The sequence below is a fragment of the Vidua macroura genome, chromosome 3, assembly GCF_024509145.1.
Source record: "Vidua macroura isolate BioBank_ID:100142 chromosome 3, ASM2450914v1, whole genome shotgun sequence".
Taxonomy (NCBI): Eukaryota; Metazoa; Chordata; class Aves; order Passeriformes; family Viduidae; genus Vidua; species Vidua macroura.
This window is the reverse complement of record NC_071573.1, coordinates 28,392,244-28,406,387: the sequence shown is the minus strand read 5'-3', so window position 1 is coordinate 28,406,387 and position 14,144 is coordinate 28,392,244. Positions and strand designations below refer to the sequence as shown.

At 38.0% G+C, this 14,144-nt stretch overlaps 1 protein-coding gene across 2 annotated transcripts in view; it reads right to left on the bottom strand.

Annotated features, from left to right (window-relative positions):
- Positions 1 to 241: 241 nt before the first annotated feature.
- Positions 242 to 14,144, bottom strand: part of MTA3 (metastasis associated 1 family member 3) — a 133,179-nt gene continuing 119,276 nt past the window's right edge. Inside the window, exons 19-20 of one of the 2 annotated variants that reach the window (XM_053974512.1) lie at positions 12,775 to 12,802; positions 243 to 405 (exon numbers count right to left, since the gene is read on the bottom strand). In XM_053974512.1, coding sequence (XP_053830487.1) covers positions 394 to 405; positions 12,775 to 12,802 — 40 coding nt within the window. In that variant the 3' untranslated portion in view covers positions 243 to 393. Of the gene's footprint in view, positions 406 to 12,774; positions 12,803 to 14,144 lie in introns of both variants that reach the window. The other variant, XM_053974511.1, reaches the window with a different exon arrangement.

Sequence of the window (14,144 nt, the reverse complement as noted above, 5' to 3'; positions counted from 1 at the left end):
ACCAGTGCAAACAGCCCCTCCCTGACCAGCCAACACTGTTGTCTGGGAATGGAGGGAATCCGGGATAGCCCTGTGCAGTGAACCAGAAGTAGCCCTTGCTGAGATGAGGGAAAACAAGGGCTGCTGTTGGATCCTGCCCAGAACACAGAACCCGGCCACAATATGTCCACACAATGTTTCTGTCTCAGAGATGTGGGAAGTCCTGTTATGTCTGCATTCACAATTAAACATGATTTTGACATTATTATGCTGCTGATGCTGTTATATCTTCAGTGTATGATGGATCCTGGCTCTGTTCGGGCCTGCCTATTGTTCATGAGAGACTTTGTCTTTGCAATGATCGGAGAACAAGGTGTTCTGGAAGCTCTTTTCAGCTGTGACCTGGTGAACTTCTTACGGATTTTTCTGTAAGGAGGGAAGGAGGAAAGGAGGGAAGGAAGAGAGAGACAACAGAAGAGATAAATCTCAGTCTTTAACAGAAGACTGCACAAGAGCCAATAACAAACATAACAAATACTCTTACCAGAGCAGGAAGGCTAGTTCATGGAAAAGAGACTTGCAGTCAACAAGAGTCAGCCCTGTCCATCAACTGATGATTCAGAGTTGTCTGATAATGGTTCATCGAAAAGGGAATTGGTGTTAGATAAGACTTAAATAATAATATTTAATTACATGAAATCTTGGGCCAGAAGGCCCAGGTAGTGAATCCTCACATGTGATATCAATACTGGAAGGAAGGATCACAGAAGAAAGGACTGTGTTAGCACCCAACGAACATGCTACCTCTGTAAAAGTGGAAGCAATTGTTGTTATTTACACTGTACCACTTCCGCAGATAACACATGACCTAGGGCTCCAGGCATTTTTACTACGGCCATTCAGGTGCAGTAAATTCACTTCATTTTTGACTTTCAGCTGATAAATGAAACAATAATATTAACTCCAGGTGGAGTTGTTTGTACTGTAATCCTGAATAGCCAAGGATAGTTAGTTTTGCAGCATAAATACTTGCTATGTTTCAACTGTTCTGTCTCTTTACTATTATAAATCAATAACCACAATGCTGAGGGTATCCAGGGTATGGTATCAGAAAACACAGAAAAAGGTACACACAGAGTATGTCAAGAACCATCTTCATTGGCAGAGACCTGAACATTAGATGCTACTAGAAAATGACCTATTTTCTGAATTTACTCAAGAATTCCAGCCTTCATTTAGGTAGTTTTATAAATTATAGGGATTTTGAGCTTATGGAAATGAATTAAAGCAAACTGGGGTCTCTAATACTTAATGAGACCAGGCTTTCTAATTCAGACATTTTGACTTGAAAATGTGACCTACAAACTGCAGGGTGATGAGGTGCCTACCTGCATCAAGGTTCTGAGATGGTAACTCAAGGAGTGGTTTTTCCCTTTCATCTAAGTGGGCTGTTACCTCTGAAACTGAAAAATGGTGGCACATGACATTGAAAATAAATGATCAGCTGTAAATAAATTCTATTGAATTCTAAAACAGCAACTTGTATATTAAATTTCAAACACTAGTTTGTTACTAGTTAGTTACAGATTGAGTGCTCCCCAGGGATGTAAGCTTCCACATTAACTAACTGGGCCACAGAAGAGTACATAAGGGGAAAAAAAAAACAAACATGCAAAAAGCAGAAGACTATACTCTGCTATTAGAGGTTAAAGGGAGCCTGAAAAATACATCTGTTTTGGTTAATATATTTTAAAAGTTAAGAGATATATTCCCTTTTGAAAGAAGGATGTCTTCATGTCCTGGAATACCAAATTTGGTTTTAGCACCATTCAGCAATAAGCACAACTGAAGAAAAGAAAAGGAATTACCAGAAAGTTTGGTTTCAGCTTTTCACACAATCCCACTGAGGAAAAAAAAAACTTATTGCTTGAGTATTCACTTTATATGGCCATCTTAAATTAGGCCAAAAAAGATATTAAATTGATTCAAAGATATTGCATACCTTCCAGAATGGTAAAACCATAGAAATGTAATCTCAGACTGGCAGAAATATGTTTATCTAAAATAATGGGACAGCCAGGCTTTATAAATTCATGTGAATAGACAATAGGTTTTGCCCACACCAATGACCAACGGGGATCATGTCCACAAAACCTTACAGAACTGGTTCCTTTTTGATGTATTTGTTTGCAAAACTTTCAATTTATTTACAGAAGGAATGTGGTCATTAATCATTTGAGAAGCCGAAGGTTCAAGTAATATCAGATCATTGTTTACCCTTCTGAATTTTTAATAAGGCAACTTTATAAATGCCTAGAGGTTCCTGCTTATGAAAGCAATTTGCAGCTGACACTACATGTAAAGACAGTAAAGGATTTGAGATTATAATTTGTCATTATTTTGTATGGACAGTAAAGTAAAAGATACAGGCATTCCCATTAAACATTGGTTCAAAACCAACACAAAGAAAGGCAGAACAAAAAGCTCATCACATTATTATATCAAGCAAGCCACAGAGTCAACTCCTCACTGAGTATAAATGAAACTAGCTCTATATACTCAGTCAGAAAAAAACTAATCTGGTAGGCACTTTTAAAAGGTAATCCAGCACTTCTGCTTAAAGAGGATTGTGAAAATGCCTCCAGAAATTAGCTTTCTGGGATACAGCCTTTCAGAAATAAAACTGGAAGAATGGAAATTTCCACTGACTATATTACATGTTATATTTAAACAATCATTTCTCTAAAAGCCAAAACTGTTCTTTATACTGCAGAAATTATAGAAAGTGGAGGGACTGGCTTCTTTACACTGAAGGCTTTAGCATCTAAATACAGTCTAGCTTTTTGAGAGGCATTCAATGGGTTTCATAATTCTTCAGAGCCTTTTTAACACTTAAACATGCAGGTTGCAATAAGAGCTGACAAAAGACAGGATATTCAAAGATAAAATTGTTGTCACCCTTTCACTCATAGCACTTTGCCCTCCCCCAGAGATACACTGAACTAAGGGCAGAGTCAATTTTAATGCTCAATTTCCTGTCCCTCTTTCAGTTAATACCAGCCATATGTTTTAATTACATAAAGCTTTTATCTGGCAATGGCAATAAATGGCTTTAATATCTGTATCGTTGGTAACATCTTTTGCAGTTGTTAGGACAGATTAATTGCCATTTTCCCTGGTTTTTTTTTTTTTCTTTGACTTTTCTACTAGTTCTTGAAGCATGATGCATTACAGTCTTGAAAAGAAAATTCAAAAGTATTTTAAAGCCTCTGCTTTGAATTTCCAGCCTTCTTGAGACCAAAGATATGAGAATGAACTAAATATTTAATAGGGCATCAGTATATAAAGCCCACTGTGCTCATTTTTAAGTTAAATGTGATGCACTGGTGTCATGTAGGAATAATGCACATTCTTTATGTCTGCATGACACTTCAATTAGTAACTGCAGATAAAGGTACACAAGACCCTTGGCACATAGTCAGGGAAATATGGAAACGTACATAAGTCTTAGCAGTGGTCTAGATGAAGACCTAATGTTTCTGTTCAAGTTTCATAAACAGACTGGAACCTCATGGGTAGAAATAATAGGCTGTACAGGGCATTTATGCCATGCTTAAATTTAATCGGGCGAGTCATTATAATTAACCAACCCTTTCTCAGGATCCAAGTGTGCTCCATGTAACTCACCATCTGCTGAAGTGAAGCACAATCCTATATAATCTATTCTGTACAGATTTCTCAGGAATAGGATAACTGGGAGCGAAATTTCACATTTGCAAAAGCTGACTCAAAGTTCCCTTCTCTAATTCTGCCACACAGTAAAACAGCATCAATTTTTAAACTTGAATAGAATAAAGAGAGGCCTCCAACTGGTGTTGGTCAAGAATGTGTTGTCAAGCCTTTTCTAGTAGGACTAGAAGGCATTGTCTGCTTTAGGTTGTTGATATAGAGTGTTACTGTGCTATATATAAACTGCTGTGCATCCATGTTGCCTCCTCTGCATTGGACTCAGAGTTGTGATGACTACGCTGACTTTGGTCTTATCAGCTGTACCAACAGTACTTAAGAAGGTATATTAAAGAAATACAAGTTATGCAAAAAGATTCTACAGTGAAAGAAATTAATTGCATGCAAAAGCCTGCTGATATTTCAGCAGATGACAAACCTTGTTTTGAAAGAAACCTTTTCCTAGGAAGAGGAATTGCCTTCAACATACATGCACTTGCGAGATGTCCATAACTCTTCCTAAATACCAAGGTCCAGAATTGCTCTTGGTGCTCTGTTTCCACTAAAAATATGCTAATGACCTAATACAAACCTGGCTGCAGAGTTTGAAGCTCAAGGACATAGTTTTGTTTTCTTCACTCTCCCTAAATTATAGTTTGATATTTTTGCCCAAGTCTTTCTTAGACTGATGCCATTTGAACAATATCCTCATATGTAAGAACTGGTGCTGTGGAAATGTATTGTCATCCAATTGCTGGTAGCACAAGGAACACCCCCAGGTCAGCAGCAGGCATAAGAAAGCTGATTTCCTGCACAATCATTGAAATTCCATATAATCTCTCCATTGGGGTGAAGTATTCTGCTATGACTTTCCAAGTGTAAACAGCAACATAAATGTGCTAGATGCATAAATACTGCCAACACTGGCAGAATTTTGTGTTCTGGCACATATTATGTGTGAAACTTGCAATCAGTCTAACCACAGAGCCATTCAGAAAGAAAACAAGGCTAAAAAAATAAGAAAAAGTATTCTAGAGAAACGTTTGTGAAGTTGTTGCTGCTCCAGGGCAATAAATTTTGTGCAATGTAAATTTTCAGTGCAAATTCAAGGCCACTTAGAAAAAACATCTATTTAAAGAATAACCATAATTCCTTGGTGGTTATTAGATTAAATAATCACTTATTTCTCTGAGGGCTTCTTTTATCCAGAGGTATATTTTAACTATTCAGTGGATTAAATTACAGGAGGGGGTACTATCTTAGAAAGCTGGTAGGCTTTTTATTAATTTCAACAGGTTTTAAACACAGTGAAAAGGCCAAAATGTGTGCAGTGCTGCTTGCTGAAAGAGAATTTAAATAGGATGAAGCTGTAGGCACAGATCCTTAGAAACCTGATATGTTACTGACTGAAGGACTCACAGTACTTCCTACATCTCTACCTGTGTGCAAATGAGAAGTATTTTATTTAACTCTTTGGCTTGCTGCTTTAGACTTTTTTTCCTCCCTCAGCACTTTCAGGATTAAGCTTTCCCATATTGCATTAAAATTTTAATCTAACCTCAACATGACAGAAACTAGTTAAAAATAGTTTTGGAAGGCAGAAGTGGGCTGACACTGATGCACCTTTTAAAAATAAGGGCCTTAGGAAATGTTAATTTATAAAAACAAAATGGAAGACTTTAATAAGCATGGGACTATTGGAAAGCTGTTGCCATGAGCCACATAGCTGCATTATAAAACCCATACAGATGGCAGATAGAGTGATATAACCTTTATGAGATTAAAGAGGTGCTGCTGTAGGCACACCAACATTATTTAAATGTTTTAAGAGCTTATCTTATTTTTCTCCTCCTAGCAAGGAAATGTTTTCCTTTGCTAGTGTTTATCTTCCAATATTTTATCAATATTTATGGAGCAAGACTGTTCTCTATGAACAATAACTTTTAGACACATCGGTTACCAATTACAGCATCAGATCTTCCTAAGCAGCTTAAGACAACATATTTTTTCAAGTACTGCATCACCTTGAGGGCTTCTCTGATGTTTTGTATTTCAAAGCAACAGGTTGTAGCTAGTCTGCATATATACAAGGACATTAATAATAGGGTTAAAGCATTTTCTTTATTGGAGAGAAAAATCCCAGGTCAAGGGTTTAAAGCACAGGTTTCTATGACTGTGTCATGCCTGACCTATTGTATGGCTAAAGCCAACTCTGTCTCTTTCTACCTGCTGCTGGTTTAAACCAAAATCACCTTGGAGCAGAAACAATCTCTTTATGTGCATTTCTAGAGTGCCTAGAACAACAGGTTGATCTATTATTGAAATAATTTCTATACAGTTTAATTGCAAACAACTGTCATGCCTTTTGGAATAATCAACTAGTTCAATAGATTTTTCCATATTTTCATTTCCCCTGAAAATATTTCATTAATATTCTACAGTGGCTTAGTAGAGAAGGAATTAAAGAAACATAAAGTCCTACTCTCAGCACCACTGCTCATTTTTCAGTTGAATGCTGGAACTGAAAAAAACTTCTAAATCCCAGGAAACATCATAAAGAGATGCTGTCATACACTGGTTATCACATGATGAATAAATCTAGATCCCAACAATCAGCAGTGAGATTGTCCTCACAGTTCCTCTGTGAGCTTGGTATTTAACACCAAGAGGCTAAGGTTACCTACTGCTGAGACAACAAAGGTGACACATTAGTTTGGGTGTGAGGCTGACTTCTCACAAAAGCCAGAAGCACAGAGGCCCTACTAGGGGTAGAAAAAGAAAACTCCTTGATCTAGTTGGTAGGAATGATGGATTTGCCCTGTGTTTTGGGTGGAGCTTTGTGAGCTCAGCAGGGACAGCACCTCACACACAGCAGTGATGATGGCAAAGCCATGCACAGAGCTGTGTTTCTCAAACAGTCCTTCACTCAAGGAAGGGAGAAAAGCCTATCTGAATTAATGGAATTTCACCACTATCCAACTTTGTAGAGGGGAATAGAACTACTAAGTCCTAAGAAAGGAAGCTTGATGGAATGGGTAAAAAAGTAAATTATTCATACTCCTTCCAACAAAACAATGGCTCAGGCTTCAATAGACTTGTAACCTGAACTACAGGACAGCTGCTCTGCACTTTATCTGAAATTCATTAGCCTCTCCTTAGTTACTTTACCCTGCAGAGGCTGCAAGGCAGGAAGTCTGCTTTATCCAATAAAGGGTTGCTTAACCTCTCCTCCCTGGGAAGGGACACACAGAATCACTGCAGATGTATCAATACACCAGCACTCTGGTGTATTGACACCAGGGAGCCAGAAATCCTTCCACAGCTCACAGGCACAAACATCACCAGATTTCAAAGCAACTCCTTTATTCTTCCTAACTATATCAGCAGGGTGAAGATGAATTCCTACTCTGCCAAGAGGAATTTCCAAAACCATCTATTTATTCTGCAGCAGGATGGTCATTCTGTATATTGATTAAACATCACCTGCTATGAGATAAAAAAATTACCCACATGGAAGCATATAATTTTTCTTGAGACAAGCAAGAAACTAAAGAAGGTGCATCAGAGCAAGCTGGAACACAATATTGTTTTCAACTACTCCCCAAACACCTTGCATATTAATTCACAATTCCAGCATTATCCCAGACTCTAAGGTGACAAACAACTTCTGTTTCTGGCCTTGAGCTACAAGCATTTCTCCAGCAACATTAAATACTGCATTGAAAACTTTCAAAAATATTGTGTCAACTAAATATGCTTATTTAAGTCCAAGATAACAGAAAACTCCCTATTATATTTTTCATAGGGAAAAAAAAGAGATACAATACTTCAACAATATTATTAGTATTTTTCTGTCTTTCTTTTCTTCCCTTGTTTATTACATTAAGTTTTTGGCCTGAACACTGTGCTTTACAATATTACAGCTTATAATATTACCTGAGGCTCAAAAAGAATGACAATATGCTTCCATTTTATCAATTATGCATATACTTTTCCTGGAATAACATATGTATCAATAGGGTATATTTGGAGGAGGTTCTTGGCATCCTGGATACTTGCTATTAAGCAAGGGCTGAAAAATAAAAATTAGTCAGTCTTACCAGAAACAGTTGGAGAGGCAAAGCTCCCTCACAAGCCCATTCCCCTGGGGCATTGCTTCACACCATCAACCTCTTGCATAATCAGCATTTCTCTACATACAGAAGCTCCAGTGCAGAATATGGATTAGAGACCTGTAGTGTGGCATCGACAGAGGAAAGCTTTGCCACAGAATGATTTGATGCTAATTTCTAAGGTCATTTTCATGTCAAAGGTTGATGATTTTTTTTAATTTTTTAAAAATATTATGTGACCAAAGGTTTATTCAAGTTCATTTTCTGCCACTCATCCTGCTCTCCACATTTCTGGCCAGCACTTTTCACATCAGTATCTCATAGTTCTTGTTGGATGGGCTAATGAAAACTGCACAGCATTCTAAAGAGTAGGTGTACACCAATATCACTCAAGCTTACAGACAAAATGGTGGAGCTGGAGAAAGGCTGAATTAAATTACTTGTCTGGTGTCTCACATCAAATAAGAGGCAACCTCGGAATTTTAAAGTTTGGATCTGTATTTTCTTCACAAGAAAAACACTTGAATAGTATTTTGTCAAGTAAATGTTTTAGCCTCTACTCATAGCACAAGTTGCAAAAACAGCCAGTCAAGTCTCCTTAGATGTTTGACAAGAGCTGTTAGTTATCTCTGTGATTGACTTTCACAGTCACAGTCAATATGTTCTCCGTGGTATTTTATATTTAAAATGCCTATGTAGTTACTTATGCAAGCTTTTTTCACAAAAAGAGACCAACTAACACTTGTTTTTCCACAGCCTTACCTACATTTATGCCAGAGGGTCATGAGTTTAAAAAAAAACCAAATTATCAGGGAAAGTGTGGAGAATGAATGATTAAATACATACAATGAAATATGGAGTGATTCATAATTAAATCCTCTATCTGTAATTTGAAAAGAAGACGCTGATAGAGGACAACTTAGAAATTAAATTTAGTGGGCAGTTCTGTGTAAATTTTAAGACTGTGAGGATCACTGACACCATATTTTTGAACATATTTACCACAGTACAATTTTTTTTTTTTTTTTCTGTTTAGCAACAATGTTTAATGTTTTCACCACAGGACTTACATAGTTTCCCTGCCCACATGTACATTATTGCTGTGTATTTCTCTGCCTTCAGATGAAATAATTCTTAACTCTGTGTCCAGCTTCTATGAGTTATTACGCACATAGCACAGAAATAATAAAAAGAGAAAAATATCTCTGAACAGTGATATTGAACAGTATTTGAGGATTACAATCATCAATATCTAAGATCTAATGTGAGAAACTACTATGGTTTATGCATAAGAATGGTGAGAGTGGATTAATTTTAGCCCTAAGCTGATGTTACCCTAACCTCACTATAGGTAACAGTTGTATAATTAATGTTGTCTCTATCTTTTCTTTGATATTAAATATGTTGGTCTGACAAGTTTGCATTTTTATTTTGCTTTGATTGTTTCCCAGGGTTTTGACAGAGAAATTGGCTTCCCATACAAAGATGCTTATTTATAGAAAATTTCTTCTTGTTCAAAACCAAATTGGTTTTAACTCCCACAATAGAAGATGGCCAAATATTACAAGATGACACACTCCCACTGCGTATGTGGATTTAAGAAAAAGCTAAGCAGCAAGCTAACAAAAAGCCGAGCCCTAAGACTTTCAGTTGAAATACTTGATAAAGAGGATTGGGTTCAGCTACATCAAATCCTGTGTACAAACACACAAAATAGCTTCTGAAAAAAAAAAAAAAAACCTTTTGAAATGGCCAACAATACTGCAGAAAACTCTAAATTTGTCAAGAACCATAAGAAAACAAAAGTAGTTAAAAGAACTACATGGCATCACAATCTAACCTCAGACATATATGGTGTATTGGGGACTATGTGATGTACTCTAGCTGATGGATTGAGCTCAGGAATGGATTTAAGGGCTTTGCTGAATTGGGTCTGGAAGGTCCAGCAAAGAAAACAAGGGTTTTGGAAAAGTCAAGAGCTCATATAGGAGCTTCTCCACCAACATCTATGTTTAAGTCAATGCATTTATCATCCCTGTATTTCATATAAGTTGTTGAGGTTTTCTTTCCCTCCAAAGTTTCCCAAGACAGCAACATTTTACAAAAAGGCTCATTTTGGAAATCGTATTTCCCTTCCCAAATATAAAATTTTCTGGCTATTTCTGCACCTGCTGTCTGAATGTGAGAGAACATTTGTCAACGGCAGTGGAGAAGATTGCAAGTGGCTGAGTGACCCTTGTAAACCTGCCTTTGTTTTTTAGCTGAGCCATGTGAATTAACCACATTCAAGCTCTGACCTAAGATGCAATTACAAAGCAAACTTTGGTATCTAAGTCCCCCTGGAGAGGCAGCATATTTGAATTTCTGCTCACAACAGGGCAGGATCATTTCACAAGAGCCAAAGGTGTGACTTTTCAGGCAGCAGTAACTAGGTCATTTACAGCCATCTGTTCCTAGTCTCAGCCTCCCTGCAGTCATCACCAAAGCTGTGTGCTAATTAATTTTCACCTGCGAATCAGTGGAGACAGCTCCGAAACTAACAAATCATCCAGTTTCAGTCAACAGCTTCTGGACTCCTGTAGGTAGCATTTCCATGAGATTTCATTACCAATAAAGGTAAAGAGTTTTCTATGAAAAATCCCCTCTAAGGTTTCTGACCTGCTCCTTGTGCAGCAGCGCTCTGGAAGAACGAGAAGGCTTCATCTGATTCTTCAGGCCTCCAAATCTTCAAGCAAGCACTTAGGCACCCTCTTAGTTTTGTGTCTGAGGAGTTAGGTATATAAATGCTTGGAGATATAAAGTTAAAAGACCTGCTTGACATGTCATGAGAGGTCTGGGAGGAAGTAGGGAACTGGATCGTAGTTTTCCCAGTCCTAGGCAAGTGCTCCAAACACTGCAACATCCTTCCACTGCCATGTGGCATTAAACAGGGCAAGTAGCTAACTGCTACTAAATGAAACTCCATTTTAAACTGTTAGAAGATTAATCCATAGTTCCAAACCAGCATGACTGTATTCTATTTGCTCTGAAGACTGATAAAGCAAACCCCATAACAGTATGTGTTTTTCAAACCTCCCAGCTCTGTCCAATGGCATAGTTTACACTGAGCTCTGAAGGGTTTTTGTGAACATGTTTTCCTTGTATATAGCCATGATTCCCTAAGTTAAAAAAATATTCACATTCTTCAAATGAGTTGTTTTAGTTCCATGGAATGAGACTGCTTTTAAAAACAAACATTTGCATTATCACAATAGTGCTACTTTGATTTAGTAGGTACTATAAAGGGTCCAACAGGAAAAAATCATGTAGGTAAATACTGAAAGAAGAAAATATCTTTAGACCCATGAAAGCTGCTCAATGAGAAATGAATGGTAAGAGATTATGATCTAGTTTCTATACTGTTGCCTGTGATTCTGTATCACAGGGCCTCAGCTAGGGCTCAGAAAAGTATGGTTTATAAGATGTGCACAGCATTCATGAATAGACCACATGAAATAAGGTCAAAATGACATCTCACAGAAAATACTATGCTCTCTCATGAGCATATAATAGCTTTGAATGGAAGTTAACCAAGTAGGATGGCTCCTAAACTGTAGCACAGACAATTCCTCCCTGTATTCTTCACACACAGTATTGTCATGGTGACTGGAGAGAGCTGTCAGTTCACCTGGACTCAGACGTCACCAATCAATAAGATATTTGCAATCCTATCAGCAGGGATTAAACAGAATTCTAAGGGATATATTCTGTAATCCCTGCTTTTCAAGATGTATGACAACTATATAATACAACAGAAGTAAAGGAGCTGGAAAATTACATCCTTAGAGGCTGATGTGTTTTTTTGTTAGAGAGCTGGTGTATCACAAGTCAGACTTGCAGATGATGCTCCAAGAGTGCAGCCAGGCATCTTCTTGAAGCTGGTTACAGGACTGGGATCTAAAGGCCATGGTGCCATGCAAGTAAGAAATGAAAATACACTATTCCCAGGATCCAAGTGTTGTGTATTTCAAAACCAGGATCCCAATTCAAATCAAAGCGCTTCATCTTTACAAAAAGCAGAGGCCAAAAATACCCTTTTGTGTTTTGGCACACAATTTTTTTTGCACAGTTGGGGCCAACTGGAAAAGAAAGAGTAAACATACCCACGGACATTTGCATTATAGGAATTGCACGTGTGAAGAGGAAGAAGGAGCAGAGCAGTTAGCACTGGAACTCTGTCTCGGATGTAGACCTGCAGCTCTGCACTGTGTATCAGACCCCAGGCACCAAAGCCTTACTCCTCCAGTTTTCCCTTTTCTCCTGGCAACGTGCTGCAACTCAGGTACTGCACATGACCTTGCCTAAGCCTAGATTAAAACACACGTGGGAGATAGAGGGGGCAGGGGCAGGTCACCCACGTCTCTTAACTCGGGCTTTGGTTCCCGCAGGTTTTCACTTTCTGTTTTGAGGTACAGGTTGGGCTTTCCACCGAAAAAGCTGCACTGCAGAGAGGACCAGCAGCACGTGCAGGAGCACGAAGGGTGATGAGCACTAGCATGGCTCTCCCCCACCTCTGCATGAGAAGCAGACCACTGACAGCACAGCAAGACTCAACATTCTGCAGAAGCTGGTTGTCAGCCTCACATTCTCTTCTTTCTCAACATGCAACTTTGGATTTTAAGCTTTTTTGGTGTGTGCTATGAGACATGCATAAATAAAAATGAGTGGTACCAAGTAATTATCACAGCAATTGTGATATCTTTATGTAGCACCTCAACAAATCAAGGGAAGATTTTGCCTTTTGGAGACAGAACATGAAGTGAGGGATAAGAAAATTGCCTATATAATGCTGCCACAGGGATGCCTCTCAAATCATTTTATCAGCAAAAAAGGAAGCCATGTCTGCTGGTAACAGCTAAAGATCACGTTCTAATTTTAGCAGTTGCAGTTAACTCATTCCCAATGGAGTTGCACTTACCGTGAGAAGGTTTCTAACTGCTTCAGCACTGAAAGGAAACAAGCATTGAGTCATTCAACTGCAGATCTATATGCAAATATGCTTTTTGGCCCATGAAGGGAAAGCACTTAGAATCCACTGCTATAGCGCAGTTAGCCAAACATTTCCACACATTTCTTATATTGCAAATGCTGAAAAAAAAATTTCATTTACCAACCAGTGTTTTAGCTGTCCCTACACAAGTCTGATCATTGGCATGCACATGCACTCTGTTAGGGACAGAGCGTGTGTATAGGAAATATAGGAAACTGAATACCTAAAATTGGTGAGAAAAGTTTTTATCAACAGATCTATTCCCCTTGACATCAAATGGTTCAACAATAATATTATTAATTTTACCCAAAGGTTATGTTTATATCTTATATAATTCAAGATCTATTAAGTCAATATCTTACATTTTACTAAGGTTCTGAAGACCATAATGAACTGTTCAATTTTTTCAATTATTAACTCCCAGAATAGCAATTCTGTATAAAGAATTTAGTTCCTCATATGGTAATTTTCTCTGTTGACCTCTGTTGGGCCTACAATAGAATCCACATGACCCAAAAACTTTCTTATAGCAAAGCTGATTTAGTACAAAGAAATTAATAAAATGCTTTTATAATTAGGAGACTTCTGGCTTATCCTAAAGCATGCATGTAGTTCTAGGAAAATTCCAGCAACTAATATCTAAGGGTATTAAAAAAAGGTAAGGACACTCTTCTACTGAACAGTGATAAATGTGAGGCTCTTTAAAGAGTGATTTTTTTCAATGAATTATGTAAGCAGATTTGCACTTCAGAATAAAATCTTGAGCAAGTTATTTCACAGTAGGGAAAGAGAATTTCTTTTTCATTTGAAGAGGATACAAATAAAGAAAAATACAAAAATATTAAATCCAGTAAAGGTCAATAAAATTACGATGTAATGTCAAAAGGTAAGTGTTCTTGAACTGCCATGTGGTTTTCTGCCTAGATTAATCCCTGCTGTGAGCAGAGGCAGGGAAATCCCATGAGAGCTGCTCTCACACATGCATCAGGGAGGGTTTGGAATAAAGAGTGCAGGTTGTCACTAGAGATGAAACAGCAGAACTGGGGACCTCTGTATTCATTGGCAAAATTCACTGAGCATGCTGACAGTATTCAGAAGGACATCCACGTCTACACACGGCAAAATTCCTGAGGGTGATCCCTTCAAGGCACTAACAGGCAGACAGATGGAAAAACCCTGTCTCTTCCCCAAGAAGAGGCCATGGGCTGTAATGACTGGGGCTCAGCACTGTGTTAACGTGCAGCCAGCTCTGCAGAGGCAATCGGGCTGGAAAAGAGGGCAACACAAATGGGAGTTCC